The sequence below is a fragment of the Lynx canadensis genome, chromosome D1 (assembly GCF_007474595.2).
Source record: "Lynx canadensis isolate LIC74 chromosome D1, mLynCan4.pri.v2, whole genome shotgun sequence".
NCBI classification, from domain to species: domain Eukaryota; kingdom Metazoa; phylum Chordata; class Mammalia; order Carnivora; family Felidae; genus Lynx; species Lynx canadensis.
Window position 1 is genome coordinate 6111620 of NC_044312.2, and position 22001 is coordinate 6133620.

Sequence of the window (22001 nt, forward strand, 5' to 3'; positions counted from 1 at the left end):
TCCTCAAGGAACAAAGATGGCAAGTCGTAGAGCCCGAACTGCACCCAGCCGGTGGGAACACCGGAGCCCACATTTTCAGTGACTACAGGTGTCGCCTCCTTCAGTTGAATCAGCAAACTCCAAGGAGAACACAATCAAGTCAAGATGAGGAAGGAAATTTAGGATACACTGTTATTCTAATTAACTGAATTCTGAAGTTGTCCTTTGTTCTCTGCAATCATGTCTAATACTCATTTTAAATCCTTGTCTGTTCTCTGCTGTCCTATAATTTCCCTTTATCTTCGGCCAAAGTCCATGATACACATCATTTTATTCTGGAAAATAAAGGAAAAAGGAGTGGTGTCCCTGGAGAAACCACAGTCAGGACAAAGGAAATAATCAGAAATCGTGAGGCAGCTAAGAAGTGGGCTGCAGTGTTCACGGCTTCAGGAATTCTCCCTGCCTATAGTTAGAGGGTGCTGAACCTTGAGCAATGGGGCAGGAGATAGCTCATCTATGCTAATGTGTGAGGTGGAGCTCTAAACAGTTTATGTGGACGTTTCAGAAAAGGGCAGCCACAGAAAGCCTGAGGGCTCTAAAACGTACATGTGAAAACAGACAGGTTACCTTATCTTGGTCACATCAGAATCCGACACAATATACATTAGAATTATCCTAAACTGATCTTAGGAACATTTTTATTCTCTTGGAAATTATAAACATCTAAGTTAGCTAAAGGGAGGAGCAACCCTTATCCTTAAAAACCCACACATTTTGACAAAGAGTGTCTAAAAGATGGCCTTGAACGTGAAAATCATCTGTAAACTGAATATACATTCAGAGCTTCTACAATACGCCTCACATTTAATTAATGTCCACAACAAAGAAACATTTGCATAAGAAAACCGGCTCATCTTTCCAACTAGACTTCAGTTCCTGGAGAACATGAGCCATGCTTTATTTGTCAGTATCTTATAAAACTACTGGCAGTTTACGGGGCGCCTATCTGACTTCAGCTCAGGTCATGATCTCGCAGTTCGTGGGCTCTGTGTTGACAGCTCGGAGCCTAGAGCCTGCTTCCGATTCTGTGTCTCCCTCTCTCTCTGCTCTTCCCCTGCTCATGCTCTCTCCCTTCTTCAAACATAAATAAACATTAAAAAAATTTTTTTTTAATAAAAAAATAAATAAATAAATAAATAAAACTACTGGCAGTTTAGACACTCAACAAATACTAAATAAGCTTTTTTTTAATTGATAAAAATTTTGATGTTTTAAGGTAGCAATGACACTTTTAGCAAAAGAAACAAAAATCTGAAGTTTCACTAGATATCAAATATAGTAATTTCAAGTTTCTAACAGATACTATTTACAAAATGAAAGGGATTTTTATTCACTGGGTCTAAGAAATACAGGTCATGATGTACTTGTACAGATAAGTAGAAATAACATACTCCCGACATGTTTTTGAGCACTTCTTTTATTCCCTTCTAGATTTCCAAACTGACCAAAACACAAACCACTGTTTATCCCCCTAGAGTTACCTACTTACTAAGGAACAATCTGTCATCTCTAACTTCCTCACTGGGTTAATGAGAAGTAATTTAGAAACAAGACAAGCTGTTTCCAATAAAAACTATTTTTGTATAAGTGATATTTTAATGTCCTACAAGTGTGACTCCGATAAATAAAATATTTATTCAGCATCCAACTATGCTCAATTACTATATTTAGGAAAAATAAAGATGAATAAAATGCAGTCCCTGCCTTCAAGGAATATAAACTCTAATGGGGATGGGTTAAGAAAAGTCTACATTAAGTACAACACTAAGCAAAATATGGAAAATACCCTTAGTGAAGTTAAGACCGAGCTCTCCTTGGTTCTAATGGGACTTTAAAAGATTTTTACACTTGATTTACTCCATTGTACAGTGGAACCAAAATTATATACTTACTACAATTACAAGGTGTTTGCCTCACTTTCCTAAATGTAAATGATGTCCTTATTCCCCTCTTGCTTAAAGTTAAGTCTCCAACATCACTGGTGATAATTCCACTTTTGTGACCCTTGGATGCTTGAACAGTATCAAATTTTCTGGGTGTGATTCTAAAAACGACAGTCAAAATAATTTATTTAACACTGCATTCATAAAAGTATTTCAGGTCCTTTTAAAAACAGTAAGGGAACAGAGCAAATTTAGAAGAATTTATTGCAAATATCTACTGGATTTCCTGAATTGTTAAGCATTGTAGAGAAAAGAAAAAATAGAAGTCTCTATCTTTTAAAAAGTTATCCTCAGGGTAATCATATTAAAAGAATGTACAACTAACAAATTATTCAAGAGATACAAACAGAGTAACTAATATTTAATTAATACCAATTATGAGAGAAAAAAATAAGGAACAGATGGAGCAAAGAGGAAACAGTAAAAAAAAAAACAAACCAAAAACAACAAAAAAACCCCATTTAAATCCAATCAACAATTACGTCAAATGTAAAAGGACTAACATATCCAACTAAACAAAGAATGTCAAACTGGATTAAAAAAATAAAGTCCAACTCTATGTCAATTATAAGAGATGCATACCTTAAAATAAGGACAGATAATGGCTGAAAAGAAAGACTGAAAAACAGGGTAGAACAGCACTTTCAACAATAGCCAAATTATGGAAAGAGCCTAAATATCCATCAACTGATGAATGGATAAAGAAATTGTGGTTTATATACACAATGGAATACTACGTGGCAATGAGAAAAAATGAAATCTGGCCATTTGCAGCAACGTGGATGGAACTGCAGGGTATTATGCTAAGGGAACTAAGTCAGGCAGAGAAAGATACCATATGTTCTCACTCATATGTGGATCCTGAGAAACTTAACAGAAGACCATGGAGGGGAAGGGGAAAAAAAAAAGTTAGAGAGGGAGGGAGCCAAAACATAAGAGACTCCTAAAAACTGAGAACAATCTGAGGGTTGATGGGGGGGGGGGGGGGGGGGGGGGGGGGGAGGCTGGGTGACGGGTATTGAAGAGGGCACCTGTTGGGATAAGCATTGGGTGTTGTATGGAAACCAATTTGACAATAAATTTCATATTAAAAAAAATTTTTTTTAAATGTCTTTTCCACTCTGAATTATACTGGGGTCTTTGTCAAAAATCAACTGATCTTATATATGTGGATGTATTCTGCCCCAATGGTTTGTCTATACACCAACACTATACTCTTTTGATTATGTAGCTTCAGTAAATTTTAAAAACTGGGTAAAATAAATCCTCCAAAACTGTTCGTCTGTTTCAAGATTGTTTTGATTATTCTAGATCCTTCCTATTTCCTTACAAATTTTAGAATCTGCTCATCAGTTTATATAAAAAGAGTCTTAAGATTTTAACTGGAATTACACTGAAACATTAGATCAACTTGGGACAACCTCTGAACAATATTAAGTTTCTATCCATGATCATGGCATCTCTATCTCTTCGTTCTTTCTGGTCCTCTTTAATTTCTCTCAGCAGTGTTTCATGATTTTCAGTGTGTATGTGTTGCATATCTTTTGTTAAGTTATTCCTAAGACTTAAAACTTTTTTTAAAAAATGTTTATTTATTCATTTTGAGAGAAAGAGTGGAAGCAACCTGGGGGAGGGGCAGAGAGAGAGAATCCCAGGTAGGTTCAGCACTATCAGCACAGAGCCTGATGTGGGACTTGAACCCATGAACTGTGAGATCATGACCTGAGCCAAAATCAAGAGTCAGACACTTAACTGACTGAGCCACTCAGGTGCCCCAAGATTTAAATCTGAGGCCAAGTTTTCTGCTTGATTTACCCTAGCAAGTTTATCTCCCTATAGAGGTGGGTTTTACATTCAGAGAGAATGTGCTAAGCCTCAAAGGTCTGAGCAAATTATACAAAAGCGTAATTTTATACTTAATGTGTTGATTTCTCTTTACTAAGAGCCAGATACGTTTTTTCTACACACCTAAAAAAGAGAAAGTTCAACTATATCATTAAAATGGATTTGATCCTGAAGTGAAAATAATGTATTTCAGCTCTGTTTTCGTTTTGTCACTGTTATACTGTTTCTTCAATTTGTTGTTAGAACCAGAATTCTCAAAAGGCAACAAAAGCAAAAATAAACAACTGGGACTACATCAAACTGAAAACCTTCTGCACAGTGAAGGAAACCATCAACAAAATGAAAGTATCTAAATATATAAACAACTCATAAAACTCAATAGCAAAAAAACAGTCCATTTAAAAATGGGCAGAGGATCTGATGAGACATTTTTCCTAAGACATACAGATGGTCAACAGGTATATGACAATGTGTTCAGTAACACTCATCATCAGGGGAATACACATCAAAACCACAATGAGATATCACCTCATACCTGTTAGAATGGCTCTTACCAAAAAGATAAGAAATTACAAGTGTCGGCGAGCAGGCAGAGAAAAGAGAACCCATGTGCACTGTTGGTTGGAATATAAACTGGTGCAGCCACTGCAGAAAACAGTATGAAGGTCCTCAAAAAATTAAAAGTAGAACTATCCTATGATCCAGCAACTTCACTTCTGGATTTCTTGTTTCCAAAGGAAACAACTTGAAAAGATACCTGCAGTCCATGGTCACTGCAGCATTACTTACAACAGCCAAGACTTGGAAACAACCTAAGTGCTCATCAATGAATGAATGAAGAAAACGTGTGTGTGTGTGTGTGTGTGTGTGTGTGTGTGTGTGTGTGTGTGTAAGGGAGAGGGAAGGGTAATGAAATATTATTCAGCCATAAATAAGAAAGAAATCTTTCCATTTGCAACAATGTAAATGGACCTTGAGGGTACTATGCTAAGTGAAGTAAGTCTGGCAAAGAGAAACAGATCCCATATGATCTCACATATATATGGAATGTAAAACAAAAACAAAGCAAACTTGGAACACGTGGGTGGCTCACGTGGTTAAGCATCTGACTCTTGATTTTGGCTCAGGTCATGATCTCACCTGATTGTGAGATCAAGCCCTGCATAGAGGTCTGTGCTGACTGTGCGGAGCCTGCTCGGGATTCTCTCTCTTTCCCTCTATCTCTGCCCCTCCCCCACTCGTGTTCTTTCTCACAATAAATAAATAAACATTGTTAAAAAACCTTACAGGTATGCTGAACAGACTGGTGGCTGTGGGGCTGGTGGGGGCGGGCCAGGGTAGGCAGAGCTGTGCAAAATGGGTGCAAGTGGTCAAAGGTACAAATTTCCAGTTACATAAATAAATCCTGGGCATGCAGTGTATAACAGGGTGACTACAGTGAGTAACACTGAACCGCATATTTGAAAGTTGCTAACAGTAAATCTTAAAAGTTCTCATCCCAACAAAAAAAGCCTGTAACTACATGTGGTGATGAGTGTTAACCAGACTTACTGTGATGATCATTTCACAACACATACAGATAAAGAATCATTATGTTGTACACTTGAAACTAACACAATTTATATGTGAATTATATCTCAATTTAAAAAAGAATCAGAATTCCCAGGCTAATATCTTTTTAAACCACATCATAATGAACTAATTCGGGTACTAAAACGAAGTATTTTACAGGTCTTGATGCTATTTTAAAAAGAATTTTATTTCAGGGGCACCTGGGTGGCTCAGTTGGTTAAGCGTCCCACTTCAGCTTAGGTCATGATCTCATGGTTCTTGCATTCAAGCCCCACATCTGGCTCTGTGCTGACAGCTCAGAACCTGTAGCCTGCTTTGGATTCTGTGTCTCCCTCTCTCTCTGCCCCTCCCCAATTCTCTCTCTCTCTCTCTCTCTGTCTCAAAAGTAAATATTTTTTAAAAATTTTTAAGTATTCTATTTCATTTTCCAAAAATTAATTTTTGAATCTTGACCTAGTATGCTACAACTTTACTATATTCACGGTTTAGTTCTAACATTTGTTTAGATTTCCTAGGATTTTCCTACATCCACAATCATAAAGAGTTTTACTTCTTCCTTTCAAATCTCAATGATCTTTACATCTTTTTCTCGACCTACTATACTATGTAAAACACCCACTATAATATTCAATAGAGGTAGTGAGAGCAGACATCCCTGCCTTGTTCAGAATCTTAGGAAAAAGCATTCCATATTTCACCATTCGATAAAATGTTAGCTGTGGGTTCGTCACAGATAGCCTTTATCCGACTGAAGATGTTTCCTTCTTGTCCTAGTTTGCCAAGTTTTTATCATGAATGGATGCTGAATTCTGTCAAATACAATTTCTGCATCAATCAAGATGATTAAATATTTTTTTTTCTCCTTTGTCCTTTTAATGTCATGAATTACACGTTTTGGTTTCCAAATGTTAAACCAATCTTGCAATCCAGGGGTAAACTCTACTTGGTCATGATGTATTTATATATATATCTCATACAATCGGATTTTCTAATATTTTTTAAGAATGTTTTCTCATCTCTGTTATGACAGATATTGGTCTGTAATTTTCTTTTGTTGTAATGTCTTTGACATGTTTTCGTGTCAGGATAATGCTGGTCTCATAAAACAAGTTAGGAGAGTGGCTCTTGGAAAACAGCTTGCACTGAAGGCAATTTTTTAGAAGCAAAAGCAAGCAATCATTGCCTGATTTTATATGATTATTACCCTGATAGCTGAAAATGATTAAAGCTATGGTATTAAATGCAGTCAAGATATTTTAGTACAATGAGTATCTTGAAACTCTTATTAGCAAGTAAATTTCTCTATTGAGGACTAAGTACTTCTCTGTTATGGCTCTTTTCTTTTTTTTTTTTTTTTTTTAAATATGAAATGTATTGTCAAATTGGTTTCCATACAACACCCAATGCTCATCCCAACAGGTGCCCTCCTCAATGACCATTACCCACTTTCCCCTCCCCTCTACCCCCATCAACCCTCGGTTTATTCTCAGTTTTAAAGAGTCTCTTATGATTTGCCTCCCTCCTTCTCTGACTTATTTTTCCCCTTCCCCTCCCCCATGGTCTCCTGTTAAGTTTCTCAGGATCCACATAAGAGTGGAAACATATGGTATCTGTCTTTCTCTGTATGACTTATTTCACTTAGCATAACACTCTCCAGTTCTATCCAGTTATGGCTCTTTTAAGTCAATTACTTCACTTGCCTACAATTAAAGCTTAGACAAAGGCCAAGCAATACTTAACTGCTTTTCTGAGATTTTCCGCAATGGGTAATCCATAGGTTAAGAATAATGAATTCTTGGGGCTTTTGGGTGGCTCAGTCAGTTAAGCATCTGACTTCGGCTCAGGTCATGATCTTGCGGTTCATAGGCTCAAGCCCCGCATCAGGCTCTGTGCTGACAGCTCAGAGCCTGAAGCCTGCTTCAGATTCTGTGTTTTCCTCCTCTCTGGCTCTCTCCTGCTTACATTCTGTCTGTCCCTCTCTCAAAAATAAATAAACATTTAAAAAAAAATTTTTTAAAGAATGAATTCTTTAAACAGTACTGAACATCCTTTTTTTCCTTCTGTACTCAAATTACAATCTAGTTGAAAAAAATCTTAAATAAAAAGATAAAAACATTTTTTAGATTTAAATAATAGTTCAATAGAAGAGACATCTCAAGGATCAAACAATCTTTAGGAGTTTAAGGGAGAAATTATTTCAGGCTAATGTACCCAGAAGTTTTATAAATCATAAAGGAAGTCAAGGTTGAGCTTTACTGTAAAAACAAAGGAAAGGAAGCTTACTGCACTGAGGGCTGGCGCAAGTGGAAAGGCTAGAGGGTACAGAGGGCACCATATAAATTCGGAGGAAAGAGAGCAATCAAGTCCAGCTGGACCATCATGGTTTTTTGGGTTTTTTTTTAATTTTATATATGAAATTTATTGACAAATTGGTTTCCATACAACACCCAGTGCTCATCCCAAAAGGTGCCCTTGGACCATCATGGTTAAGGGCACAGATCCTGAAGCCAGACTGCCTGGCTTCTCATCTTGGCTCTGACACTTAATGGTTCTATGACTCTGTACAAGTTCCATAACCTCTTTATGTTCCAATTTCCTTTAAAAATGGGACAAAGCATGGAACAAACTTTCCACTGTGACAGGATGAGTTAAGTCAGCAAACTGTGTGAAACTCTAAGCACAAGGGCCAGCACAAAGAAAATGCTCCAAAAGTAATTTAAAAGAAGAATCAAAGAAATGTATAAATAAGGGCCTCCCCAGGCAGTCAAATACCCTCATGGAGTGAAGCAGGTGGGCTTGTTTAGAAATGTGTCATTTGATGGGGCGCCTGGGTGGCGCAGTTGGTTAAGCGTCCGACTTCAGCCAGGTCACGATCTCGCGGTCCCGGAATTCGAGCCCCGCGTCGGGCTCTGGGCTGATGGCTCGGAGCCTGGAGCCTGTTTCCGATTCTGGGTCTCCCTCTCTGCCCCTCTCCCGTTCATGCTCTGTCTCTCTCTGTCCCAAAAATAAATAAACGTTGAAAAAAAAAAAATTCTAGGAATACTTGAAGCCATTGGATCACCTCACCTTTTTCATTTACTGTAAGTAAAAATATTTTAGATGGCCATGAAAAGTAAGCCTCACTGCACAAAATCAGGCCATCCGTTTTTATGGTTCACATTCAAGACAGGTTACAAATTCATTTACATGTTCATTTCCTTGAATTCTTATAAAAATGAATCAGTTAAAATCTTCAAGCAGGACATTATTAGTAAGTGAGGAACTCAGCAGTATTTTAAGTAGAATAGAAGTAAATTTTAATGGTATGATGTCTCCCTTCTCAAGACTAAAGATATATTCTTATCAAAAGTGCATAAACCCATTTCTTTGAGATTAGATTCAGTTAAACAAACTCAAAGTGAGGGACATTCTAGAAAACAACTGGCCCCTTAAATATGCCAAAATTATGAAACACAGAGAAGTTGAGGAACTGTTTCAAATTAAAGAAGACTAAAGAGAACTGACAAGTTAGCATGTCATAGGCAGAGTCCCAGATCAGAGGGGAAGGACACTGTGAACTCACAGACAGATCCCAGATCAGAGGGGAAGTGTACTATAAACCACTAGGAAAGATCCTCTGCTTGACCAAACTTTAGTTGGCCTTCTATGAGCCTGATTCAACCCCATCCTTGGGCAAGAGCCCAATTTTAGAAAGAATCCTGCTGAGTCAGTTTAACCAGAATCCCCCACTCTAGATATCTGATTGTCCTCAATAACCAAACATATTCCTCACTCCCCAACTGGCACCCCCCGGTGACCTCTGATCTGCAAGCATCCTATGTGGATTTAGCCAGAAGTGCCCCCACCCCCGGCCCCCCGCTCTGGCCCCATCACTGATGTTTCCTCTTCGTAATTTTCCCTCTACTGACACTGCCCCACTCCCATCCCAGCTCCTTGGCTATCAATCCTGACTTTTCCTTGTTGTATTTGGAATCTGGGCAAGTTCTATACTGTGGTCCCTTTTCTCCTACTGCAACAGTTTGAGTAAAATCTGGTTTTGCTACTTTAACTACTGGCAGTCTTTGACAAGACTGAACTATGAAGTACAACCAGCAAAATCTGTAGATGGTTTGTGTAAGACTGTGCTAAGAGTATTTTTATCAATGTTGAGTTTTCTGAATTTGAGTTGCACAGCAGCCTTCTATCATAGGGTTTGGCAAACTTTTTCTGTAACAGGATCAAATAGCCAATATTTGAGGCATAGAGGGCCATGTACAGTTTCTGTGACATATTCTCTGTTGCTTTTGTTTCTTACACCCCTTTAAAAATGTAAAAACCAAAATAATAATCACAATCATAATAATCCTAAATTAAAAAAATAAATAAATAAAAATGTACAAACCATTCTTGGCTCAAGAGCTGCACAGAACAGGCTATGGGCTAAATCTGGCCAACAAGCCATAGGTTGCCAACCCCTGATGTAATAAATACACTTGCTCTTAGGAAAACTGCAATGAGGCATGGAAGAGTAAAGGATCATAATGTCTGCAACTTGTTCTCGAATGACTCAGCAATAACAATAATAATAATGATAATATGTACGAGAGAAATAAAACACACGGTAAAATGTTCACAAATGGTAAATCTAGGTGAAAGGTGAGGGGAGTTCATTATACCATGCTAGCAACTTTCCATTAAACTTGACTTTTATCAAAATAAAAGGTTAAGATTTACCAAAAAAGGGGCATAGATATCTCTGGGGATTTCAACCTGGACACCTCAATGTGCAGACATGGGGCCTGGTTCTGGCAGCTCAAGCAGAAGAGAATGAGAACTGTCACAAAGGAAGAGGTATTCTGTCATCAAGGTCACTTCAATACATACCCATGTGTCCAGAGGTATCTAGATTCTCCGGTCATCACCAGCAAACTCCGACGAGGCAACATAACGGGCACCGTGATGCCGTCTGGGTGCTTAAAGTCCATGACAACCTTGAAGGAAAGACAAAAGCATAAAGATGAATCAAAAATGTCATGTACTCCAAGGGTGAGAATGATTAATTGATTCTGGCTTTCCAGGTTAACAGGGATTCAGACATGATAATGCTTACAGAAGAGTACAGCATGGTGGTCTTCAAACTTCTGTGCACATAAAAATCAACTGGATGGCTAAAAAACACCCTTCATCCATAGGCTCAAACTTAGCAGGTCTAGGATGAGGCCCAGGAATCTGCATTTCTAACAATCACCCCAGGAAATTATGATGCAGGTGGTCTGAGGACCATACATACAATGCAAAACACGAAGGCAGTGGTCAAATGCTAGGACTAGGGGCTGAAACATTCATATCCTGACTCTTCCATTTACTTGCTATATGACCCAGGACAAGTCAGTTAACCCCTCCGTGCCTCAGTTTCCTCAGTCCTTATAGGATTGTTACATGAATTAAATATATAATGGACATAAAAGACACTATCTGGCACATAATATAAAAATTCTATAATTTAATTATACACAGGATATTAATAATTAATAACACCCCCCGCAAACAACTATTAGATGCCTATTCTCATATAACCCATTTTGCCTTTAAAGTCATGCAACATTTTGGATACTGAAGGCTAATTTATAGGAGACAATCGAAGAACACAGGAACATTTTCAGTAACTCTTTCTAAGTTGTGCTCAAATATTATTATGAATAACAACCTATTAAGATACAACACCAGGAAACTATTTGTCCTCAGGAACCCAAATGCCAAAGAGTTCAGTCTAAACATAGCAGCAGCTGACAAAGGTGACTTTAAAAGGCACACCATGGGGCTAAAAAATATTTTTAAGTGAACAATTCAATCCACTTGAAAAATAAATATGACAATGAAGTATCAGCAGGATGAATGGAACTTAGCAAAGCATCTTTGTTAAAGGTGAACTTTTAGCACAGTACCTCGCATAACAACTGTTACCGACTATTATCGGTTCAAAGTAGACAGCAGATATGAAAATTCCTTGTAAACTACAAAGAATTATAAAGACCCAAGGTGCTTTTCTCCCTTTCGCATCTGTCCTGGGAAATAGGGAAAATAAAGCGAACTGACAGAATTTCATTTTCTAACAATTATCTGTTCCAAATGATCACTTTTGAAATTTCAAAAAACCATGCTCTAAAAATATTCTATTTATAAACACTGCAGATGAATTCTTAAGTTGTAGGGTGAAGTATAATGATACCTGCAACTTTCCAAAATGTATACATAAGACGATGGACTGATAAAAGAATGGATAGACGGACAACTATTCGATAAAGCAAAAATGTTAAAAAGTTAACTGTAGAATCTAGGTGGTACACACATAGGTATTTGCTATACAATTCATTCTATTTTCCTATATGAAAATTTTCATACTAAAAAGTTGAGGGAAAGGGAGAAAAACCCACTCTGACCCATTTTTATTTTTTTTTTAATTTTTTTTTGGTAACATTTTTATTTATTTTTGAGACAGAGAGAGACAGAGCATGAATGGGGGAGGGGCAGAGAGAGAGGGAGACACAGAATCGGAAGCAGGCTCCAGGCTCTGAGCCATCAGCCCAGAGCCCGACACGGGGCTCGAACTCACAGACTGTGAGATTGTGACCCGAGCCAAAGTCGGATGCTCAACCGACTGAGCCACCCAGGCGCCCCTGACCCATTTTTAAACCAACACATGAAGGTTTCAATCTTCTGAAGAAAAACTAAGGTCCATGTAGAGGACAGAATGACAAGCAGATTTATTAATTTTTTTTTTATCAGAGAAAATCATTTGTGGCTTAAGGAAATGAAAACTGTTGACAAGAAACTATTCTGAGAGACTAGACTCCCATTTATTCCTTGGATGAATATTTATTTTTCACTGTGTGAGCTTTCAAAGGCCACAATGGTAAGTGAGAAACATGTCCTCGCCTGCCCAGAGGTTACAGTTCCTGGCTAATTAACACTCAACATTTGTTACAAATCTACAGTGCCTATTTACTTGTAAAATGCAAACACATTTCCTTCCATCAACAGAGAGTAATGATCTTAAAATTGGGAAATCTCAGTTTAGACAAATGATCAGAACTAACAAGACAAGTATGAACTTGATGCTAATTATTTGGGAAATATTTGTCCTGAATACAGAAGCCAAGTTTCAAGGAAGAAAAATACACTACCAAGTAAGTCAAATTTTACGGGAATTAGGTTAGAATATACATAATACTTATCATTATTATTGATGATAATCATTATTAGTTTGCTAGACAGGCTCACAGAACTCAGGAAAACAGTTCACTCACTGTTTACCAGTTGATTATAAAATGATATTATAAAGCATCCAGATGAACATCCAGACGGAAGAGACGAGCAGGGCCGTGTGTGTGTGGGAAGGGGCACACAGCTTCCATACCCTCTCTACTGTGCCCTTCTTCCAGCACCTCTGCATGTTCATCGGCCCGGAAGCTCGCTGACCCCCAGACTATTGGGATTTTTACGGAGGCCTCATCGTGTCGGCATGACCAGTTACTAACTCTATCTCCAGCCCCTCTCGCCTCTGGAAAACAGGGAACGGGACTGAAAATTCCAAGATTCTGACCTTGGCTTGGTCTTTCTGGTGAGCAGCCACCATCCAGGAGCCCACAAGGAGTCATCTCACTAGAACAAGACACTGCCATCCCCTAGGGAATTCCAAAGGACTTAGGAAGTCTGTGTCAGGAACCCGGGTGAGTTACCAAATATTAGAACAAAAAATGCTCCTAGTACTCTTCTTATTTAGGTAATTTAGAAGTGTTTTTGGAGTTCTGTGCCAGGAACTGGGGACACAGACTAATATACCTGTTTTCTATTACCTCACAGGTATACAATGTGAGAGTTTGGTTTTTTTTTTAATTTAAGAAAGTAATTTTTATTTATAAAATTTAAAAAAAATTAAATTTTTCTTAAAACAGTTCATCATAAAAGACTGTCATTATCATCATATTTATTTAAAGTATCTGTATCTTAACTAAACAAGGCTTGTTAATACTAAAAAATAAATAAATAAATAAACAAATAAATAAAAAACAACTTTTTAAAAAATTCACAAAGGATTCACAATCAATAACGCTCCCTGCAACTGCTGAATCATTCTGCCAATGTGACAGCTTTGCTCCACAGGAGCTTTTTCCAATTATTCTTTTTGGTTTTACCTATTTTCCTTATTTTCCGAGATGGCAGAGTCAATAAAGATCAAGGTCCCAGCAAGCTCGTGGGGCATGATGGAGAATAATGTTCAGTTCAAAGCAAGCAAACAAAAAATCCTAGACTTTCTGATCTTATAAAACCTTTATGCATTCAAAGTACAATAGAAGTGAAAACCCCAGACACAGCCATCACTCTATCCTCAAGGAAAGATGACTCATGACAGAAAAGTACACGAAATAAATAGATCTCCGTGTCGGCTAAACAGGAAAATGAGGAGTACATTGCTACTGGGAGCATTTCCAAGAAAGAAGACAAACTTAATGTGGATCCTTACTGGTTCGAAAATTGGGTTGAGATCATGAACATTCTGAAACCCTGAACGGCATATGCACGAGAGACAAGATGATGTAAAGCATGACATGTGAGTCACAGAGAACGATGAAGACTGATAGGGTGGAAGTCACTATGTTTGACTGAAGAAAATATCCCACAGCTGAGAATGTAGCAGGAGCTAGAGAAGTCCACCTGTTCCCCATTTCCTGCCAAATATAAATCTTCTGTAATCGCACTGATGTTTTCATTGGATTCAAATGAAGCAAGAATTTGCTTATTTTAAATGGCAAACAAGGGGGCTCCTGGGAGGCTCAGCTGGTTAAGCGTCCGACTCTTGGGTTCAGCTGAGGTCACAATCTCATGGTTTGTGAGTTCAAGCCCCACATCGGGCTCTGAGATGACATCGTGAAGCCTGCTGACGATTCTCTTTCCCTATGTGTCTGCCCACTCAATCTCACCCCCACCTCTATCTCTCTAAAAAATAAATAAATGAATATTTTTTAAAAATGGCAAACAAGTGACTCTACATGTTTCATCAGGGCCATGTCTACCACATTTGGACAAGGGGGAAAGGAGAAAAGGAAAAAGGGAGAGAGTCATGAATGCAAATATACAAGACTGAAGCTATAAAGTATTTACAAAGAAATACAGGTCATGTCAAAAATGTCTGTTTACATACTTTCCTTGGACCACAAATACAGAATCCCAGTGTATCATGAGATATATAGTCCATTGTGGGGGAGAAGAGGAACTTAGAACATTTTTAGTAAAACAAATAATAGTTTTTTGTCTCTCTACAAAAAATGACGCCCCTAAATGTGTACTTTGCTAAACTGAAAAGTAGCTGGAAGAAAAGCCTGCTGATACGCCATATTATTCCAGGGCAGAGGAACTAATAGGAATTTTGTCTGGGACACTTGGAGAACACTGGCTGATGTCAATGACCTTTCAATCTCTTACCCACGCCAGATAAGTCTGCTTAGTTTTCATCCTTTAAGGCAAGTTAAAATCAAAGACCAAAACAAACCTATTTCCCTTCCTGGACTCCTATTGGCAAGATAAGTTTCCAAACAACAACAAAAGCAGGAGCCTTGAAATTTGCTAAATTTCTTGAAAGCTGAGAAGTCAAGATTACCAAGTCTTGTGAAACTCAAAGGAAAGAAACTGTGGCAGCCACACACCCTGAACATACTAGACCCACGGTCTCCCATTTGAAAATCGCTGAAAGAAAACAAACTCTACTCCCTTGTTGCACAGTCAGAAGCAATTTTGTAACGTCCAGGCCTCAATATTCTTGTCGTGAGGGGCAAAGTCGCGCATTAGAACATACAGATGAGATGGTACTTTGTGGCACAGCAAAGTGGTCCTTCAAGAAGTACGTGCAGGAGAGAACTACCGCTGTGGCCCAAATGCCCTCGTTCCCCACTGCCTCTGAGAGAGGATGCGAGAAGCAGAGCATCATCTGAGCTTCCGGTGTGAAAACTTTCCCCGCTGGTCAGATACCATGTCTGCATTTAGGCTCCATACCTGGGAACCTGCCTACAGTAGTGGATGTGTGAAACAAGCAAAATCAGGCTAAAATTTCAGAAGAAAACACCACAAACAACTCTAGAGCGAATGTCAGCAAATTCCACCTTTCGAATACAACTCTGTCTTCCAAAACTAGGTCTCCACTGCTGAAAGAATAGAGGCTGGCATCTCTACATCTTCCCCAAATACACATGATTTTGAACCATTTTGTCTGGCTGAGCTCAAGTAGAATATAAAACAAAAGTGGAAGCATTTTTTAGTTTAAATGGTCTAAATACATTTGCAAAAGGCACAAAAGAGAGCAAAGTAAACACTGCACAATGGAAGAATACACTGCAAAAAGAAAAGATGCTGAATTGGACACACTGTAGCCACCACTGAATATTATAAATGCTTAGCTTAAATGTCTGTAATATATTCATGCTCACGTGTTTGCACTGGGACCACTTGCTATCAGCTTTCATTTACCACACAGAGGCTTCATTCCTTTGCAGGAATTGTAAAGTGAAAATCCACATCCCCCAAAGTCGAAATCCAAAAACAAGAGACAATCACAAACCACTTCAGTAAAATTAAGTTTTGCTTTATATATGACAAAACTCCAAAGGTAATGAAACATTTTAGCTTTAAAAAACATTATTTGGGGGCACCTGGGTGGCTCAGTCGGTTAAGCATCCGACGTCCGCTCAGGTCATGATCTCACGGTTCATGGGTTCAAGTCCCACATCGGGCTCTGTGCTGACAGCTCAGAGCCTGGAGCCTGCTTTGAGTTCTCTCCCTCTCTCTGTTTCTCCCTCTCTCTGCCCCTCCCCACTCATGCTCTGCCTCTCTCTCTCAAAAATAAACATTAAAAATTTTTTTAAAAATTATTTGATATTTTATGCTTATTTACTTGTTACATTCTGTCTAGTAGATTACACTCAACAAATATTTTTGAATGAATAAATGAATGAATAAATTCACCACCAACAATTTATTTGAAAAGAATAGGGTGATGTACCTTACATTTTTGGACAGAAAGCTTCCAAATTCCATTTAATTCTTTTCTGAGCTTTCCTCCTTAGGCAAAATAAGTTAACAGATTCACATACACAGATAACCACAATGAGACAGCTAAAGCAAAAAGAACAATAGTAGTCACGAGTATATCTACTCCTGAGGCCCTAGCTTACTTCTCATGAAGCAAAACCCACTTATTAGAATAGCTTCCATAGGTACCATAATGAGGTACTACTTCACATCTCTTAGAGGGAAGGGAAGGGAAGGGAAGGGAAGGGAAGGGAAGGGAAGGGAAGGGAAGGGAAGGGAAGGGAAGGGAAGAAGGGAAGAAGGGAAGAAGGGAAGAAGGGAAGAAGGGAAGAAGGGAAGAAGGGAAGAAGGAAGGAAGGAAGGAAGGAAGGAAAGAAGGAAAGAAGGAAAGAAGGAAGAAAAAAAATAAGGGGAGGGGAGGGGAGGGAAAAGGGAAAGAATGAAGGGGAAGAAAGGAAGGAAGAAAGAAAGGAAAAAAAATAAGGGAAGGGAAGGGAAGGGGAGGGGAGGAAGGAAGGAAGGAAAGCCAAACAAGTATTAAAGAGTTAAAGACGTGGAGAAAAGAGAACCCTTGTGCACTGCTGCTGGGAATGCAAACTGGTGCAGCCACTGTGAAAAACAGTGTGGAGGTTCCTCAAAAAGTTAAAACTAGAATTACTCTCTGATCCAGCAATTCCACTTCTGGGTATTTACCCAAAAGAAATGAAAGCAGTAACTCAAAAAGATATCTGCACCCCCATGTCCACAGCAGTATTATATACAACAGTCAAGACATGGAAACAATCTAAGTGTCCATCAAAAGATGAATGGATAAAGAAGGTGTGATATTTATACACAACGGAATATTATTCAGCCATTAAAAAGAAAGAAATCCTGCCATGTGTGACAACATGAATGGACTTGGACCAGGAGGGCATTATGCTGAGTAAAATAAGTCAGACGAAGACATGCCATATGAGCTCACTTAATATGTACAATATAAAAAAATTAAAACACCAAACTCACAGATAGAGAACAGATTGGTGGTTGCCAAAGGCAGGGAGTGCAGAGTGGGTGAAATGGGTAAACAAACTTCCAGTTATAGAACTAGTAAATCGTGGGGAGATAAGGTACAGTATGATGACTAATAGTAATACGGTGGTGTATATATGAAAGTTGCTGAGAGATTTTAAAAGCTCTCATCACAAGGGGAAAACACTGTAATCATATGCAGGGATAGATGCTCACTAGAGTTACCGGGACTCACTAGATTTACTGTGCTGATCATTCCGCAATATACACATATGCCAAGTCATTATGTTGTGCTCCCAAAACTAATACAATGTTATATGTCAATTACATCTCGATTACAAAACAAAAAACCCCAAAACTATGAAATATACACTAAAACAACAACAACTCACTGCTGGTGCGATGATTATGGTACATCAGTGTCGGCAGTAGGGGTGGCAGCAACAGTAGCTGCTGTTATTGTTGAATTCTTCTCAATTCTGTACAATTAAAATTCAAAAATTATATGCCAACTTCAATCTGTGACAGAGAGCACAGAAAGGAGGTGACTTCTCCATGGTCCATTAAGATTTACCAGTAGGGATGAGCTACAACCCAACTCTCCTGACTTGTCCAATGATGAACCCAATCCCTGTGTGAAAACGTAAGGATCTGGACACAAGACACACAGACTTTAACTTTTTCAGTTTCTAGCACTGCACTGGAACATTTGATTGAATGATGATTACAACTGCCATCGGGTGCCTATATTACCTCATTTCTATTTATTTTCTGTGAAAGATTAATATGAAATCCTACTGCCTTTGAAGTTGATATTGTACAGATTTAGCATTTTAACATTTTCTAACTCAACGACTCAGAATTCTAGCTAAATACCATAATTGTCTGTAAGCCTTCTATAAATATAGAGAACTGGCCTTCATCTCAGACATTCTGAATCAGAATAAACCACAGTACCTGCTCTGGAAAAAGATAGTCTAGATAGTCTAGAGAAACATCTCTAGATATCTCTAAAGAACAGAAATGAACCACAGGGACCTCAAATATATAAATATCAGAAACAGGCTATAAAACAAAAATTCTTACCAAGTTTACAGATATAAATGCTAAACCTGAAAATTTCAGCAGAGAACTGGAAATGATTTTTTTTAAAGACACTGTAAATTTGAAGAAAAACCAAGTAGATACTCTGAAACTGACAAATACCATGACTGAAACTAGGCCACTGATGAATGAGTTTAACAGCAATCAGACATGGTTGAAAAAAAGAATTAGTGACAGAAGAAAACTGTCTCTAACAAAATACACTAAACACAGAAGAGAGGGCAAGCAAAATAAAGTCTATAGAAAACAGGCAGATGGACAGAGAACAGAACAGAGGCAAAAATCTATAGGGATAATGGCTCAGAGTTTTCCAAAATTGATGGGGAGTAAAAAATCCACAGGTTCAAGAAACCCAATAAGTCCCAAGAATAATAAACCCATAAAAATAAACAGAATAATCAGGCACATCAACATAAAAGTACAGGAAACACAAGAGAAAGAAGAAAATCTGAAAAGAAGCCAGAGAAATAAACAAAGTCATGGGAGTGATAATGTGAGCCACAAGGAAGTCAATGAAGTCTTGCATGCACTATAGGAACTGCCAACCTCAAATTCTATACCCAGTGAAAATAGCCTGAAGGATGAAGGTGAGGTGAAGACACCTGCAGACAGAATAACAGGGGCAGCGAGCAGTGCACCTGGACTCAAGAAAATTTAAAGGTTGTACATTGTGGAAGAGGAAAATGATCCCAGATGGGAGGTCTGAGATCAAGGAATGAAGAGAAAAGAAAATGGTAAGTATGTCTAAATGATCACTAATGGTATAAATCAGGGAAGTAGCTAAAAAAAATGAAGAGAATTCAACTGCACAGTAATAACAATATGTAAATTATAATGGAGTCTCAGAGTTAAAGTGTTCTGAAGTTCTTATACTATTCAGCAAAAAAGTAAAGATTCCAATTAAGCTTCAACTCTGAATGAATCTCAAATAATTGTGATGAATAAAAGAAACCATACAGGAAAGAGTACATACTGCATGACTGCTGTATAAAAACTCTGGAAAATACTATGTAATCTAAGATATTAAGGAACAGGAGGACACAAGGAAACTCTTGGGGATGATGGATATGTTCATTATCTTGAGAGTGGTGAAGCTTTCATGAGTGTTTATTTTAATACGTGCAGCTATTGACAATTACACGTAGGAGCTGTTCTTGGAAGAAAATATTGTGGGGTGCAGTGAAAATAGTACTTGAAAGCAAAATTCACAATTTTAAAAATGTACATCAAGAATGTTTCCCAGGTTCTACACTGATCGACTGGAGGAAATTAAACAGAGCAGGGAACTGAGGAAGAGACAAAGTCTGTTTTGTTTTGTATGGGAGAATAGCAGTGGGTGGAAAATGGCTAAAGACAAAGATAACAAGTTCATATTTAGAAAAAAGAAAACATCTTTTAGAGAGCTGGATATTCACATCGAAAATCTGAGGTGGGGACGGGGTAGTCAAGGCTGGAAATGTTTTTCTATCTCCCAAATTGCTTGTGAAAATGCTGTTCACATCAATAAAAGCTCTTTTAAGGAAGGAGCCAAGATGGCGTAACAGCATGGAAGCTTTTAGTGCGTCTTGTGTCCATGAAATACAGCCAGACCAACACTAAACCATCCTACACACCTAGAAAACTGATTGGAGAATTAACACAGCAATGCACACAACCTGAACCACAGAATTCAGCAGGTACATGGCACGGAGAGCTGAACTTGGGGAGTGAGAAGCCGCAAAATGTAGGGAACTGCTTTTGTGGGCAGAGAGAGGACAGAGACTGGGGAAGGAGGGAGAATACAGGAAAAGCACCCCTCCCCAAAAGCAGTTGGAGAGAAAGTAGAAAATTGGAAACAGCCACAGGGACTAAACTAAAAAGGGAGAAAGGAGAAAGGAGAGGGTTTAAATTCCATTAAGACTGTAAACAAGGGGAGTGCAAAGGCTGCAACTCCACAGCTCGATACCTGGAGGTGCTCTGGTGGGAAGGGTGAATCCCCAGGAACAGAGCGGGGTCTGGGAGGTTCTCAGGCCACACAGGGAAAAGCAGTTCCACTGCTGGAAGGACATTTGGGTAGAGACTGTTGAAGCCACCTGGTCCCAGAAGACCCCGGAAGGTGGCCACATTCGCTGGTGCTGGGACAAGGTCGTTAAGGGTACAGCCTGGTGCCAGATTTCGGTTGCTATTTTCCATAATCCCTGAGACGCTGCTGCTACGCTATATCTCACGAACTTTTTCTGGGGCGGGCTGGCATCTGGCTGCAGTCTCGGGGCACCGGCAACAACAGGGTCCAGCGGGCGTACCTGGGTACAGCCTATATTTGGCCATTGCTTGGTGAAACCCTCCTGCAGAGGGGAGGAATGGGTCAAAGCCGCAGACCTTGGAAGTAAGGGGCCGGGGAAAACAGCCGCATCTGAGACAAGGCTTGGGAGAGAGGTACTGCCTGGGGTCTGGTCAGAGAGAGTAAAGAAGCGGGGAGTGGACGAGAGCTGAAGGCAGACGACGGTGCGCAATTGCCTATCCAGGACAACACGCTGGGCAGCTGGGTGGCGCCATTTTCACCGCTCCCGAGCATGTGAATACGCACCTATGAGCGCCGCAACAATCCACTCCAGTAGGCTAGAAGGGCCATCTAGTGGAGAGCGGAGCTGTTACACCAAGCCCCGCCCAACTGGGCCAACTTCGCTCCTCAAGAACACAAACCTCACTGCCGGCTTAATTTATGGACTATAAAGAGCTACACAGACTGACTTCTAGGGGAAAACGAAGCAATTTCAGTCCTACTTCAATCTGTTAGCAGGTTCATCTATTCAATTTTCTTTCTTTTTCCTTTTTCTCTTTTACAAATCTTTTCTTTTTCTTGAATACAGAAAGAGAAAAAATTCATTTTTATTTTCAATTTTCATTAAAAATGTCTTTAATTTTTATTACTATATTTTTTCTTTTGTGTAAATTTTTTCAAATTCTACTTTACTTCCATCATTTTAGTTTAGTCTACTTCAGTGTATTCACCGTTTCAAATTTTCAAACAATTTCCTTTTTTTCCTTTCTTTTTCTTTATTGTTTCTTTTTTTTCTTGAATGAAGAGAAAAACTTCATTTTTACTTTCAATTTCTATTAAAAATATTCTTATTTAATTTTCATTACTATATTTTTTGCTTTTATGTAAATTTTTTCAAATTCTACTTTACTTCCATCATTTTAGTTTAGTCTACTACACCGTATTCACTTTTTCAAATTTTCAAACAATTTCTTTTTTCTTTTTCTTTTCTTATCTTTTTTCTTTTTTGTTTCTTTTCTTTTTTCTTAAATGCAGAAAACAAAAAAATTCATATTTATTTTTAATTTTTATTAAAAATATTTTTCTTTAATTTTTTTCTACTGTATTCTTTACTTTTGTGTATGTTTTTTCAAATTCTATTTTACCCCCATCATCTTGTTTTAGTC

General features: G+C 38.5%; 1 protein-coding gene across 1 annotated transcript in view; it reads right to left on the reverse strand.

The window, feature by feature from the left end:
• ALKBH8 (alkB homolog 8, tRNA methyltransferase) overlaps positions 1-22001 on the reverse strand; it is a 57674-nt gene that overhangs the window by 13589 nt on the left and 22084 nt on the right. The window contains exons 8-9 of the mRNA XM_030332364.1: positions 10263-10369; positions 1932-2083 (exon numbers count right to left, since the gene is read on the reverse strand). Coding sequence (XP_030188224.1) covers positions 1932-2083; positions 10263-10369 — 259 coding nt within the window. The remainder of the gene's footprint in view (positions 1-1931; positions 2084-10262; positions 10370-22001) is intronic.